We start from the raw sequence: 16,772 nt of genomic DNA on the forward strand, positions 1-16,772 counted from the left end.
CTATACATTTGTTTATAAGGACTATTAATCATTTGTGCAGCAATTTTTTTCCAGCCTATTGTATGTATTTTCACTTTGTTTTGGGGGTCTTTTGTCATTTAAATTACTCATTTTCTTAATTTGTATATGGGAAAAAACATCTAATTTTTTCCTTATAAAAGCTGAGTTTCCTAATTTGGAAAAGTTTGCCCCATACAAAACATTATATAAGTATATACAAAAATATAATTCTGTTATTTTATGTATTTGCTTATATATGTCATTTAAATCTTTAATTCATTTGAAATATATTTTTGTATATGATCTGAGAAATCTGGCATTATCCATCACATTAAAATGCATCATATTTTTCAATCTGAACTGAAATTCTACCTTTGTTTTTATATATAGTCCTCATAGTCTTAAATCAATTTCTGCATGCTCTGATAACGCTCCATTATGTATCTGTTTCTGTGCCAAAATATTCTACTTTCATTGGAATGACTTTAGAGCAAGTTTGGTAAAGGAAGTTCTGTGTACTCATCTTTTTTCCCCCTCTGGTCCTCTTGAAAAAACTTCTTCATTACACACACACACACACACACACACACACACACAGAGTATTATCTACTTCTTGTAAATAAATCACATTACAAAATGTATGACACAAACTGTTATAATCACCATTCTCTCTCTAATTCCTCTAGTTAACCACTATTAAAATGTTAGTGTATCTCCTTCCAGTTTTTTGGCTAAGCATTTTTATACATCTAAATTCATTCTAGACTAATCTTTTTTTTTTTCATTTTTACTGGTGCCAGTTTAATTCAGGCCCACATTATCTCTAACCTGAAATATTTATTGCAAAAGTATATCATAGACTCGATGGAACTGAATCAAGCATTAAATAATTATTACATAAATTTTTCACAGTATCCTTTTATTTTCAAAGTCAAAATTCACTGATCTTTGCTTAATGGCATTTAGCAAATAACTAGTTTCAGCTCTGGAGTGTGTGAGCATATAGTACTATACATTGAGTAAGAGTTCAAATGCTGATTTATTTATTTACAAGTATGCTTTAAGCATCTACTATTTGCCAGGCAAGATTCGAGATTCTATAGATTTGGCACTGAAAAAAAAAAATCAAGAAAGGCCCTGCACTCAAGGAACTTATATTTTAGTGGCTATATCTGGGTTTGAATCCTGGATCCAGCATTTTTAGATTTGTGATCTTACGCAAGTTACTTAACTTTTCTAAGCCTCTATTCCTTTATCTGTTTAAAAAAAAATGGTGGGGGGGCAGTGATATAATATGTACCATGTAGGCTCTTTTAAGAAATAGAAATTGGATAACCTGATAGATCATGAGACTCATCCAAAAATATTAGCTTTTTTTCCTGACCTGTATATTGGTCCTTTTTTAAACTTACCTCTTACCCCACGTATTGGGGTTCATTTTGTTTTGGTCCTTAACGCTTTTTCCAATTTATTGTGAAAAGAACCAGCTAAACATTTTTAATATTTGCTCTTTTGTTTTTCATTCTGAAAACTTGTTGAATTTGCATCCATACTTAAAAATGAAGCAACATTTAAAGTACTGAAAGATTATGAAGACTCTCCATCTGGGAATAAAATTGAAAATAGTAATAAATGTGAAAATAACTAGATTTTGTTTGCTTTTATGATTATGTAACCAAACTCAAACATCATTTTTTTTCTTCCCCAAATTAGGAGAATTTAAAATGAAAAAAAAAAATCTCTCCTCTTTCCCCTCTCTCCCTCTTCTTCTCTCTCTCCTATTCACTAGAGACTAAGAAAGAAGAGATCTTATTCAGGTCTTTGCTACATTTCTGGTTCACATCCAGTGGACAAAGAGTAGAAAAGATTCATTCAACCAGTAATTACCAAGCGCCTATAAAATACCAGGAGCTCTTCCAAACCTTAGGGAAATTCTGGCCCCTGCTCTCAAGGAGCCTACCTTCTCAGTGGGAAGCATAACTCTGCTGCAGCTACTGGGGCAGAGGTTGCTGCCTACCTGTGAATACACTTAGAGTTACAGAACAAACTGGAGGTAATTGGGACAATTTTCAGCCTAGTAGAAAAGTCTGTATACTTGAGCATCTTTACCAGTCTTTCATTCAGTCTTTTCTCAGATTCCTTCAGCAACAGGGAACTCAGTACTTCACCTTTTCCATTTTTAATAGGTTCAAACGTTAAAAATTCTTACATTTTTCTGGCTTTTCCAACATTTAAAGGTAGCTTTATACCTCTCTTTCAACTTTCACAGCCACACAGCTTCCCTAAACTGGGCGAAAAACACCCAATCTTCAAGTCATTCTAAATGTAATATTATCAGTGTTGCCAATATCCCCCCATGATTCATAGTTATTTAAAAGAGTTTTGGAATTTCCCTGGTGGTCCAGTGGTAAAGAATCCGCTTTACAATACAGGGGATGCAGCTTCTACCCCTGGTCAGGGAACTAAAATCCCACATGCCGTGGGGGAACTAAGCCCTCACGCCTCAACTAGAGAGCCCACGCACCACAACTACAGAGCCCATGCGCCCTGGAGCCCGCGTGCCACAACTAGAGAAGAGAAAACCTGCACGCCACAACTAGAGAGAAGCCTGCGTGCTGCAGCTAAGACCCGACGCAGCCAAAAATAAATTAAATAAATAACAAACCTTTAAAAAAACAAAATAAAACAAAAATAAAATAGTCTCTATATATAGACTGACCAGCTCAGAATATAATGAACCATTCCTTCCTATTTTGGTCCAAGCATTTTAGGATTGAAATAGTGTAATCCTAAATGCCACAGTCACCCTAAGTGGTTGGCTCATATTAAACCTTTGGGTCTGTCAGGATATTTCTCGTCATTATTACTCCATGGGCATACAGCCTAACCTTAGGTAGTGATATGTGGGGAAAGCAGGTAAGCAGGCAAGCCTGAGTGAAACTATATCAATTCTTGAGACTGAGTACAGTCTATGTGACTTCCTGATTATCATTTAAACTTATCAAAATTTAGCTGTCAACTAGGAACATCCTTCAGGCCCAGAGCCAAAAGCAGAGTTTCAAGCTTATAGGAAACCAGACAGTTCCATAATTATTCAAATAAAAATACTGACACTGAACTTCATGTGATCAAGGATATTATATTAATATATTATTATTATGCCACTTGAAATATGGATATTTGCTGGCAGATGGGTTACAAAAACATAAGATTATAGATAAGTATTTCGTGACTTCTTGAAAAATGCTGATTTCTTTAATTTAAATCCTGAATATTTATCTTACATAAATAGGTTCCATTCAGTTGAAATAATTTGAAAGTTAATAGAAACACTCAAGACTAGGTTTTTTTTTAATTTTTAGGAAGATCCAGAATGTCCCAGATCACCACATTATAACCAATGATCAACATTTATTCCACTCTAAAACAGATACTTTGCACCACCATATATGTAATATACATACAGTTTTGAAAAAATAATGTAATGTAATTGTCTTTATTTCAAATTAACAGTTTTTTCAAAAGTGTTCAGGAGAGATTAATAAATATGTGATATAGTTCTAAGCAAAAGTATGCTTGGTTAAACCCACAAAGCAAAGGATATATAAAAATATGTAGAAGGAGAAAAAAGTACTTTTAATATATATTTTGACTATCTTTTTAAATAATTACAGATATCATAGCAGTAAAAGAAAATTTCAGTGTTCAGTAAATGTTTAGAAATTTAGGACTAGATGAAAGAGTTAAAATTCTTGAACTTTGAAATTCCTCTTTAATGAAAATAGAAATCTAAAATAATGACAGCAATAATAATTATAATGTTTACAAAGGCTTTGGAATTTTCAATATTCCTGTGTCTCTGCTTGAAACACATCACATTAAAATGATGTAGTCACAATTTGTTTCTTGTCTACTTTATATTCAGTTATTTTTAATGAAGCAACTAAATTAGGCATAACTTAGTTCAGCTTTAATGTAGTTATGATGAATATATTTTACTTGATTAAAATGATAAAACTAGGGAGGCTTAAATATTATCTTAAAAGGTTAACTACTGTGTCAATTACAAAATCTAGGGGAAAGTTATTTATAAGGGAATAACTATTCTGAACAGTAACTTCCTTTTGTTCATTTCATTTCATTAAAGACTCAATCAACTTTCACTCATAATACTAAAATTTTCCTAAATTACACATTGGCTTGCAAATGGAAGGGCATACAGCAGAGCTAAGTCAATTTAACACTAGTGAAGATTCAGAAAGTAATCCATTTTTATTTAATCGGGGTTGGGGGGGACTACTTGGCAGTGTAGGACGATCTAATTAAATAATCGCCAATTCTACATTGCACTTCGTGTTACATGATGTAATATAAATAAATACCAGTACAAATCAAATTATTCAGGTATCTAAACAATGATGAGGCCTGCTCTGCCAACAGGTATGCTATAGAGTAGAAGCCTCAGTGCCTTAAGACTGAGTAGATTAGGCAAATTTTTTCACCTCTCTGTTAGGGTGACCAGTTAAAGTATTTACAAAGTTCCCTATGGCAAGTAAATGTGATCATCTATGTAGTATGTCCAATGAGAGGAGGAAACTTGAAAAGGAACAGTTTTGATACATGCATTAGATTTTTACCACAATACAAATAAACGGTCATAGATGACAATTTTCACCTCAGGAATACAATAACTACCTACGTTTAATTGCCAGACCCCTCTAAATAGACAAATGTCTTCTAGTAGCAACTAGAATAAACAGTTCCTCCCTGCTAAAGCCCTGCAACTTCATCAATAGCACCACACAATCATACCTTGTAGCCTCAGCCAGCCCTTTGCCTTGCATCACTAAGGTAGCCACACTGCCATTGGGGCTGTTATCACTGAGTCGTATGGCCCAACGCCAGTTTATTAGCAACTCCAAATGCTGATAAAATCAACTTCTTCGATAAAGGAAAGCATTAAAACTTTGTAAAATAATTTTAAAAAGCAAAAGAGTTCTCATTGTTTTGTTTATTTTGTTTTTAGGACTGGGGCAGGAAGCATCTAAAAGATGGTTTTAAAGGAAGAGGACGGCTACTTGCATGGGACGGCATTTTAGTTGTGCTCAAAGTGATGAAAGTTGATTTGCATTATTCTGCCACTAAAACTGAAGCGTCCCGCCCGGGGAAAGAAAGCCCTGCCAGACACGCGAAGTTTTCCGAAAATGGATTCTGCGGAGAGCTGACATAAATTCACAACTAACTATTCGGGGCCCGCAGGTTTTGCGAGAGAGGGAAGCAACCAGGGACCCGGAGAGCCCCGCGTCCCTCCCTTCCAAAGACTCGTCAGTGCCCCCTCCCTCCTCCTGGAATGGGAAGTGAATGTCACCTGCAGATCTGCCCGACTCTATCGGTCCCTCTCCTCCTCCTCCGCCCAGTTCGGACAGTCTCTAATGCCCAGTTCCAGCCCCGGCCGCCTTCGCCTCCAGTGTCCTAATCCCCCGCCCTTCGCCTTCAAGCCTGTCCCCCGTGGTCCCAGCCCCTCCAAGAACTGCCAGGCGCTGATTGGCGGCGGCGCTGACAGGAGGCGGGGCCTGGAAGTCCCAGCCAAACCCGCCCTCGCGTATAAGCCCCTTCTCGGCTCTCTCTCTCCATCTCTCTCCTCTTTCTCTCTCGCTCCCTTCCTCCCTGTAACTGAACAGTGAAAATTCACATTGTGGATCCGCTAACAGGCACAGATGTCATGTGAAAACGCACATGCTCTGCCATCCACACCGCCTTTCTTCCTCTTCTTTCTGTTTCCTTTTTTTCCCCTTGCTCCTTCTCCCTCTTCTTTGTAACTAACAAAACCACCACCAACTCCTCCTCCTGCTGCTGCCCTTCCTCCTCCTCCTCAGTCCAAGTGATCACAAAAGAAACCTTCTGAGCCGGAGGCGGTGGCATTTTTAAAAAGCAAGTACATTGGAGAGAAAGAAAAAAGAAAAACAAAAGCAAAACAAAACCCAGGCATCAGCCAGCCAGCACATTTTTTTCACCCCTCCTGAAAACAAACAAACAACCAAACAACCATCAAAACAGTCACCACCACCATCATCAAAACTGTTAACATAGCAGCGGCGGCAGCAAACGTCACCCTCCGGCCACGGCGTCCACCTAAAGGGATGGTTTTCTCGGCAGAGCAGCTCTTCGCCGACTACCTTCCTCACTCGTGCTGAGCGGGATTTTTGGGCTCTCCGGGGTTCGGGCTGGGAGCAGCTTCATGACTACGCGGAGCGGGAGAGCGGCTACACCATGCGAGGTAAGCGAGCCCGCAGGCACCGTGTCTCCCCGGTCCGGCCAACTCCAGCCAGATGGGCGATGGGGGAGGGGAGCGCACCCAGCCGAAGAGGAAAGAGGTTGGCGGGGCGCAGTTACTGAGTTCGTGTTCGCAGTTGGGCTGCAAATGGCCTGGGCGTAGAAAGTTGTGGGAAGGTGTTGATGCCTCTCAGGAGTTCTGGAAGGACACGGGAGGGCGCTTTTTGGAGAGGGGGACGACGCTAGTTGCTTCCTCCCAGTCCTTGAGTTGTACTGTACCATTTTGGGATGTCACTCTCGGGTGCGGATGAGAACGCCGGTTGGAGGGAGAGCCAGGAGAAGTATGCCTCTGGGCAGAAGCCGCTAGAAGCGCCGGGCGCGCGGCGGTCGCCGGCCCGGGTTGGGCGCGCTGGGCGCACGGGCAGGCGGCCAGGCGGGTACACACACTCTTCAGGTTACGAGGCTCACCAGCGTCCAGGTCAACGGACAGTGTCCCTTCGTGGGAGTGGTAGGCAGAGGGGGCGGTGTCGTGGGACTAGACACAGATTCCGGGTTCGTCCCCTGCGCGCGTCCCTCGCGCCGGAGCTGCGCCCTGGCCAGGTCCGCGTGCCCGAGCCCGCGCGGCCAAGGGACGAGCGCCACCCTGAAAAAGTTGTGCAGAGAAAGTTCCAGAGGATAAAAGCCCGCGCTACCCGCGGCGGGGAAGGCTCCTTTGTCAAAGGGCCGCTGCGGGAGGCGGTGCTGGGTGAACCTTCGGGCCAGGACCCCCAGCGGCGACTGCGGTGGCAGGTCCCCTGGGCTAGCTGGCGGCGGTGGGGTGACGCTCCGCGGACAGGGGCAACACACTTGTTCCGGCTGCACTTTGGGCTGCCCTGGCGGATGGCCTGGCCTGCTTTAGGGAATCACTTGATCCGTCTCCTCCCCTGCGGTGCCAGGACCTTCACGTTTCCTGCGCGCTGTGCCCAGAGCCGCTTTCCTCCGCTGTCTGCTTGGCCACAACTTCACTCTTCTCTCGGAGAGCGGGCCGGGTGCCCGCGTGCCATGGGGATAAGTGCGAGCCTCGGAGCACCCGCCGCCCCACACTCCCCAGTGTTTCTTTCTAGCCATTCTGCGTTTCTTGCGGTGGGGCGGGGGCGGGGGCTCTCCTCTCCTCCTCGTCTGTCCCTCTGGGTCCTGGCAACATAAAGGTGGAAACGGCCAGCTCCAGACCTTCCTACATCCCCGAGCCCGCGTGACAGGTGGACTAGCCAAGAAGAACTTGGGAGAGTTGGGCTGCAAACACTCATCGCCTTCCACTCGGCTGTGTTCACCTCCCATCCACATTCCCAAAACCTCTTGAGGAGCGTCGGGATGGGGTATCGGGCATGTTCCCCCTGCTCCGCTCGAAGTGAATCCCGAGCCTGGACGCTAGAGCAGAGACTGGGTTAGCCAGCTAGGCGCTGGGACGTGGCAAGAAAGGGAAGGAGGAGGAGGAACAGAGAGGCCGTCCATGGAGGTGGGTGGGAGGGAGGTAGCTGAAGCTAAGGGACAGAGACGTCCTGGTGAAATGGTTTGATTGACCCGCATACTGGTAGTGGGGGCCCCGGGAGTGCGAGCTGGTTCCAGTTCAGTGTCCCGGTTGGGGGATTGGTCACATGCTCCACTGCCCAAATTCTTTCAGGAAACTATACTTGGGTAATTGGCGAGTGCAGAACCTTTAAGTAAAGGACTCCCTAGTCTTTGTTTTTGTTGTTCTGTCCCGTCTCACCACCATCCTCTCTCCTTTCAGTTTCCCCTGCTCCTCTCTGGGGTAGCCAGTTCGTCCAACCCCTACTTCTCCCTTTCCAATCAGTATTCCTCCCGTGGCTGAGCTCTTATGTTCTGAAGGTCTGAAACCATGCGCCACGTCAGTTCCAACCGGGCACTAGGGCCTGGGGCCAAAAGCCACTCACTCTCCCCTTAAATTGTAGAAAACAGAGGAGTGTGGGACAAGAGTGGGTTGTAGCTTGATCGCACTGCTCCTGAAGGAGCAGTTTGCTAGCGACAGTCCAGATTCGCCAAGGCGCCCACTTCGGGGACTCGAGAAGCTTGACGCCAGGTGCTGCCTCTTACCTTGAGAAAGAAGTTGAAGCTTACTCTCCCCCCATCACCCCACAGTCCCAGAGGGTTCTAACTTAAGACAGCTCTCAGGGGGCCTGGGGGAACGCTCTGTAGAAAAATCAACCTTAAAAGGTGGCGGAGTCCTCTCTACCTCCTGGGCTCTCCGTTCTTGACCCTTTACTGTCCCTCCTCTGCCATCTCTGCGCGTTTCCTACAGACCGTGCCCTTCCGCGTCATTAGAGGTGATTGTATAAGGATGGAGAAAAGGTCCAGGCTACTCAGACGTCTTACGAGAGTCAGGGGTTGAACTTGAGTGTGAACTTGAGAAGTGAGAGCGGAAACGAATCAACTTTCTCTTGTACCTGGGCTACTAAGCAGTCTATATTGGGGGAGGGGGCAGTTTTTGAACTCAGCTTTACAGTGCGAGCTCCCTTTCCCCCTACACACCACACACGCGCGCATGCACACGCGCGCGCACACACACACGTCCCCCATCCCCGGGTGGTCCCAGTCTGTTATTCAGCCTCGGTTCCAAGGTTTGCATTTGGCAACTCTACTGGGTCAGGGCACTTGGCACAATGCAAAGTTGGTCCAGGATCGAGTGGTCGCCCTGGGGACCAACACAGTAAACCCACCCCCCGACTGCCGGCCTCCACCCCGCCCCCGCCAGGTCTAGGATAGTTAAGAGACTTTATCCCGAGGGAAGCTCTGGGGTAAGAAAGGGGTTAAGAGGCTCTGATCCTTAGGTCATTGTCCTACCCCACGGCTGAACTGAGTCGGTCCCCAGCGCTACGTCTTACTCGGGGCTGGCCTGGGGCGGAGAAGGGTGTATTTGGTGGCGCACAAAGCCTTTCACCCTTTGTCTGCTACAGAGTACCTACCACATGAGGTCTAAAGATGCTACTTCGTAGATTGCATTATTGAAAAGGATAACTTACGAATGCGGAAGGGAGGACTTTTAATTGGGTCCGTCCATAGGTGAGAAACAAGTGAGCCGAGGTGTGGATTTCAAGACTCCTTCCTGGGAAGCCTGCTCGCTGTTTATTACACAGGAGCACCGAAATGGTCGGATTTTTCACCCTGCCTCCGCAGAATTCCCTGCTTCCAAAAACAGGGGCACAGATGTCGTCGCAATCAATAGGTGATTGTGGCTCCGGCGGATTAGAAATCTGGTTTTATCCTTGCTGTAAACAAGGATGGGGCTTGGCTTTTCCAAAGTCCGGTTTTCATCTATTATTTTCAGGTAGTTAATTTTTATGAACTGCTAACTTCAGAAAAGAAGCGGCTTGCTCTCAGAGCTATGGCAAACCTTGGGAAGTCTGGAGCTCTGAATGTCCTGACGGCCAGGCCTTTAAATTTCCTAAACCTGTTCTAGATCTTAATTTCTTCCAAAAATTACAATTAAATATTTCTAACCAACATTCCACCTCCCACAATTAAAAAACATTGGTGGAAGGACATCCCTGTCAGTAGTCATTAGTAATTGTTCACTAAGTAATTATCAGTAAGCTGTCTTTATAATCCAAGAAAAGTAAACATTCAAACAGTTCAAAGAAAAATCCTAAAGCTATATTTCAAGTATTGTTGAAAAAATATATAGCCAGAAAATTGTTTTTCTTAGGTGGTTACATCTTGGGACTCTCTCCTCCCCCACTCTCAACATCCTGAGTGAATTTGTAACAAGTATTTTAACACAGAAGGGCGTGACATCCTGGACTTCCGGTATACACATTAGTACCATCAAGGCTTTTAACTTTTCTATATTTTCAGATAATCAGGAATTGGGAAACCAGGATGGAAATAGAAAGGGAGAACTTTGAGCAGCAGGCTTCATAAACATGGGGGATACAAGATTAAAACTCCTTTGTAGCGTTCATTTAAAACTCACAAGTCCTGGATTTTCCATCAACAGCAGTATAATTTGCTGTACTGTTTAGAAAAACCTTAAAGGATTTCTTGCATCATTATTAAAGGGGTTTATGTGAAGTTTAACATAACTAACATGTTTATTTTATATTCAATCAGAAGAAATGTCCACATTTAGTTATTTTGGTAACAATTTGTTAGACACTAACTATTTACAACCATAAAAGCAACTATTCATGTGTGTATGCAATACAAATACACTGTATTTTAAATTTACATGTATCATACTCATGAAACCTAATTTTACAACAGCAAAAATTTTCCAGCATGAAGAAAATATTAAGTTTCAGGGTTGGTCTTCGTGAACATGACATTCCAGCTGTGTTAATTCCTACTTTTTTTTCCCCCCTAAAAGTAGCATATACAGAATAGTCACTAGGATTTTAAATGATTCAATACAGGCAGTTTTCCTAGATAAAAAGACAAGTAAAACTTTTTTTCAGCTTTATGTAGTTTTTATACTTTTTGATACAATAGTGTTAAGAAATAGAAGTGTGAATCACAAGGCATTAACTAGATTTTTTCACTGCTATGAATAACATACCTCTTATTTAAAGTACATATTATAGCATTCAATTAATACAGAGTTAAAATATTCTAGTAAATTATTAAATTTTAAAATTCTTTATATGAGGGTCTGCTAGTGTTCTGCAAATTTGTAAATAAAGTGAGGTTTTAAATTGTGAACAGTAACATCAGTGCCACTGTACCTTGGAGAAATCTAAGCCTTACAGGTAATTATATGAAGATATAGGAAAATTAATGCCAAAGTTAAAACCATCAAATTTTAGCCCGATTAAAACATATCAAAAGTTATGAACACATACGTGATTAGTGCAAATTTATTAGTGATTGAGATGACTTAAAATATATATATTTTTATCATTCTAGGATTATGATGAGAATTTCCTAAGACTAAATCATTTCTGTGTGTCTTCCATAAAGACAAAAACAGGCTTTAAATTATATTGCCATTAATTCTATGTAATTGACATTAACAAAGCATTTTATTGTGAAGTTAAAATATACAGAAAATTAAATATTAGGAATGGAAATTTTGCTTAATAATTAATATAAGGTTTTTTAAATCCTAGATATAGTTTTACTATTCCAACCATTCTTACATAAAGGACAGAAATTAAGTAGACAAATGAAATAAATCTTTTGTAATGTAATGCATAATGACCTTTGATAAAATGAGCACTCTACACATAAAGTATTATTTCTGTAACTTTGTAATCATCTTCCAATTACAGCTTCGTGCAAATATTTATCTTACTTTGACTAGAATCTGTGACTTAACAGAATCCCTAGCAGATAATAGCAGTCTTTGGAGGCGTCTGTTGATACACACTGATACACAATATGTATATGTATGTGCCTATAACCACCCACTCAGAGAAGAAGAATGAATATTTGAGAGAGAAAATCATTCTTATCTTTGCTTTCACAATCCACACTTCCAAATTCAAACATATATAGAGAAACAGAAGCAACTTTCCAGAGCCTTCAAAAAGAAGAAATGAATACATGTGGTACTTTAGTCACATTAAAACAAAACAGAACAAAACAAACAAACAAAAAAACTGTTAATAGCATTTATTTATAAATAATCTACACAAAACTCCATTGTACTACCTAATGATAATTAGAGGGAAAAAGAATCAAAGAATTTAGGACTGCCAAGTAAATAAAATATTCCCTCTCAAATTAAGCAACAAATTCATAGATAACAAGGCTTATGCCATGAATTTGAAGGATGTCTCCTTTGTAGCAAAAGACAAAGGGAGCATAGAGGAATAAATATTGATTGAACTAATCATCTGATGAATAGAAATGAGATTTACCAGTGCGCCAATATAATAGGCTATGTTAACTAGTTCTTTCATAGCGCATATGCTGTCCTTTCAACCCCTGACCCCATCCATTTCAGTTCTTAATGAGGGAAACCACAGGTGTTATAACGGCATTTATAGAGAATCAAGCTAAATATAATAACCATGTGGTTAACTAATGGCAGTGGGGAGTGGGTTCTTATGAAAGGAAATATTGAGATCGTAGCGTCACAAACAAAATTATTATGCATTGCAAAGCACTTAGAATTTTGGCTTCCTCTGTTCACCTTTAAAATATATCTATGTGGCCATCAATATTTCAAGTCCTAGATTTGTTGTCTGCAACAAATAATAAGTGCAATTTCATTAGTGGTTATCTGGGGAGTTAAAAATAATATTCAAAGTATATTTTATCTGCATTGTGTAATACCTTGCATAGCAAGCATTTAAAACATTTAAAAATAACTCTTAAAAGGTATAGTGTTTTCTACTAAATGTAATATGCATTTTTCTTGGTTAGTCCTTATTTTATAACTATTAGAAATAGAATTTACTTTATGATAATTATTACAACGTTATGGTAAACTTTGTTTTAAAATTCAATTAGGATGTCTTGGCTTAGGCATGTTCCTACAGAGGTCAAAATAAACATGTTACCTTTTGCCAAAACATGAAACTAAAAACTCGTTCAAAAACCTGTTCTTATAAAAGAACATAGGTAATTTGCTTTGACTTAAGCGTGTTCACCTCTGCATGTGAATATTTTATTAACTGGGTGGGTATGCTGACTTTGTAAATTACTTAACTAAAAAGGGTATTTATTGGTGTCATTTTTTGTGTGTGATTAGTTTTCATATCATGTGGCCCTGGGTTATATTTCTCACATTCAGTGGAATTACAGACATCAGCAAAAAAAAAAAAAAAGAGAGAGAGAGAGGTGGGGACAAATAATCTGGTTGATTACCAAATTATGTTTTCTGTTACTAGCCTGCTTATTGCTTTGTACTCATGTAAACCCAATATCCTGGTACCATGGGACATATGAAAGATTTGGAATGCTTAAAGAAAACTTACATAGATTTTTATTTCATAGTAAAGCTTTTTTCCCAGTGAATGTTGTGACAAGTCAATTTTAAATTATATTTAAAAATTTTTTCATATGACTGTCCAATAAAGCAGCCTTCTTTAAAAACTGTTACAACATTACCTGCATCTTATTAGGATTATATTGTAATCATGGGACAATAACGGATATACAGTATTTTAATATTGAATTAGAAGTACAAAAGGTCCTCTCTGAATTGGGGCACCAAGTTATCCTTTAAAAAAGAAACAGCAAAAGCTTTTTTAAAAGGCCTTGGCATTTGTAATCATTACTTAGCATGGAATAAATGAGTATTACTGGCTGCAATAAAAAGTAGAATATTATTTTATCTTAATCTTCTGACTAGTTTTTTAAAATATCATTTTTAAATAAAAATTTCTCTCCCTATTTGGAACCAACCAAGCTTGATTCTCCCCTGTTCTGAAAACTTTGTCAAACTCATTGATCATCTCATTTCTAGGAGTCCAAATTAAGATATCCTCTCAAGAATGGGAATAAGACCATCTTCCTGAATATTTCAGTTTTCAATTTTAATTTTAAAAGGGACAGACACAAAGATTTCATCTTCTGCAGCCACGTATATACTAATAGAAATGTATGTGACTCACACTCATTTATCCATGATTTATTGAGCATCTAGTCAAAGTGAGGCGCAAAACTGAGCCCTAAGGATGCCCAAGTTGATAAAACATTAGACAACTGGTGAGGTCAAAGCTATGATCAAAGTGAGAGCAGAACAGAATACAGTAGGGATGCTATCAGAACATCACAGTAGCTCTCACAGGGGAAGTGATGTTTGAGATGGGCCTCTAAGGACGCATAGAAGTCTGTCTTTTGGTTAATTTATTCATCATAAATGAGGTTTATTAAATTATTGTTTCTTGTATTCCACAGTTGCCTTTTATAGTAGGTGCTAGATGAAATTTAGTTTATGGAAGTAGAACTGTTCCAAAAAGAACATATCCTGATGTAGAATAACTAGTAGTATTGTTCTCAAATAAAACTCTTACTAGTAAAATAATTTACAAGTGACAATTTAAAAAAGAAAGCTCTAAAGTAATTCTTAAATTACAAAAAGAAAATGTACAGGATTAGACAAATATCAGAGTGGGGAAGAATGTAACTTGCAAAAAAAGAATCACTAGGAAAAAAAATGGGAAAATACAATGTTCTTATACATTTGTTTTTATAAGAGAAATTCTTATCTTTGTAAAATAAGGAATAAGTACATGGCTGATATATATTGAGCTTCATTTTCTTTAACATTTAAGGCATTACCTGAAAATAGTGATATCTGCTCTAGAGAGTATCTTAGATTACTAGATATCAGGAAGAATAAAATCCATTGAAGTAATAGGGCATGTCGGCAGTGTCTGAGGGCAATAGTGATATTCCTCAAACTTTTCCATTTCAAGAACTTAGATGTAAGATTGAACTCTAAAAATTAAACTATAAAATCAATAGATAATAGTCTTGCTGACTTTTGAGTTATTCTCTCCCTTAAGCATATTTAAAGATGGAGAAATCCTGGACTCCTAGGCAGTAACAGAAATGTGAGTGTGAGAAGCAACTATTGGCCATGTCCATCCTAGCACTATCTATCTATAGGTAAATCACTGATTAAGCTTAAAAAAAAGTATCTACTGCAATTCACAAGTTGGCTCTTCATTTTGAAGTGATAATTTGACTTTCTGGTCTTATACATTAGCTCTTGCGAGCTTAGTTAACTTGAATCCTCGTACTAAGGTCTAATCTACTCTGAAACACTGATGAGATCAAGTTTCTGAGCCTACAAAACTGAAAACCGGACCCTAGACTGGGGAGAATTCACAAAGGTGAATGTCACCATTTGAGACTTCCAGGCAGCCAAATCACCACTCTTGATCATAACCCTCTGCATTAGCATAAACCTCATCTTCAAATTTCTACACAGTGAGCAAGGCCACATAGTCATACATTTTCAGTCTTGAAAAATAGGTACATTTTTTTAAAGTGCAGATTATTAATTGGAATTTATTAGACTAAGGAATGGTACTTTTTTGTTGTTGCAACATATCCTGATAACATAATGGCTACTGTACTTAATCTATTTACTTCATGGAACTGGAAGAATTCAAGAAGTGGCTGACTGACCCCATTTTTTGAGGCTTTTCTAAAAAGGTGAAAAGTTCGAAGAGAGGGCACAGAACGGCCCCTCTAACTTTTAGGAGCTTTGACTGAACAGTTATTAAATAAGGCAACTGGTTTTCTGGACACTCCCTCCCTCGCTTCTTTTTTTTTATATTTAAAATATTTTAATTTATCTGTACCGTTATATTTAGACATCAGAATACAGTACTCAGCTTCAGACCTAGTTAGGTTATCAGGTTAAACTGAAAAGTATATTTGTTGACAGTGCTTTCTATTTCAAAAGGTGAATATAATACAAAACAAAAGAAAAACAAAACTAAGATTAGTATCAAGTAGAAGTATGAAATGGGAGTTATTTTTCTGAAAAATGACATTGAAATGATATTACAATCTGTGATTCCATTCCTAACTCTGGAATAAAATCTGGCCTGTCATGTGATGGGTCACACCATTTATCTGAGCTTAAAATCAAATTTCTCTAAGTTTAGGTGATAATAAAAGGACTGTAAAAGGACAGTGATATCATCAGATTGGTCAGAAACTGCAGTTAGTTAAAACACAAAAATCAACAACAAGAAAAAGCAGCCTTTAGCGAACTCTGAAAACCAAGAACATTTTAGCTTATATCTGCCTCCCTCACTTCTTATTGTGGTTTCTCTGGTGCTCATCTCTGGCATCATATGTTATATGACAGTGGACACATATACCCACTTCATGTTATGCCTGGGCCAGTGTGCTTTTCTTGGTGGTAAATATAGATTGAACCTTTGGAGAACAGTGGTTTACTTGAATGCCATATGTAATATGAATCTAGATTTTTTTACTCTGACTTTTATGGAAATACGTTTACTAAGTAAACACTAAACCACTATTTGATCTTTCCCTTAAAAAGGCTATTTAAAGACGGTCTTGTTAAATAGGATCAGAATGTGTTCTTGCCTATAATTGATTCTGAGGATATGAAATTCAAACAGTAGCACTATTTTTATTTGCCTGAATAGTGAAATGAAAATAATTGAAACTATTTATCAAACCACATTTAAAATGTTTAATTTCACGTGTCCAAGGAATGGATCGCACAAGTGCTTCATATGGGTTCCGTAACACTGGATTAGCATAAAAACCCATATTCCAAGTTGCCCAAGTAAAAGTTTCATTATAGAGCTTGAGCCAGAATGAACACTCCAATCATAGTTTACCATCCAGCAGCTGCTGGCTGCTAGATTCCAGAATCAAACAGTAATGTGCAAGCTTAAAGAACTCAGGCATGTTCAGTTTCTAATGAGTAACTGGCTATCCTTATCATTGTCAAGTCAAATAATAAAATTATTACATACAGCATTTCCTATTAACTTGTACATAAGTTGTTCCTGGCACATAGCAAAGGGATTAGACTTTTTTTCTTTTTAAGAAGAAACCTTGTT

The 16,772-nt window shown here is 39.4% G+C and overlaps 1 protein-coding gene across 1 annotated transcript in view; it reads left to right on the forward strand.

Moving 5' to 3' along the window:
• Nucleotides 1-6,259: 6,259 nt before the first annotated feature.
• Nucleotides 6,260-16,772, forward strand: part of RORB (RAR related orphan receptor B) — a 178,793-nt gene continuing 168,280 nt past the window's right edge. Inside the window, exon 1 of the mRNA XM_081236653.1 lies at nt 6,260-6,277. Within this exon, the coding sequence (XP_081092779.1) occupies nt 6,271-6,277 (7 nt within the window). The 5' untranslated portion in view covers nt 6,260-6,270. The remainder of the gene's footprint in view (nt 6,278-16,772) is intronic.

The sequence above is a fragment of the Mesoplodon bidens genome (assembly GCF_964165515.1).
Source record: "Mesoplodon bidens genome assembly, chromosome: 6".
Lineage (NCBI taxonomy): Eukaryota > Metazoa > Chordata > Mammalia > Artiodactyla > Ziphiidae > Mesoplodon > Mesoplodon bidens.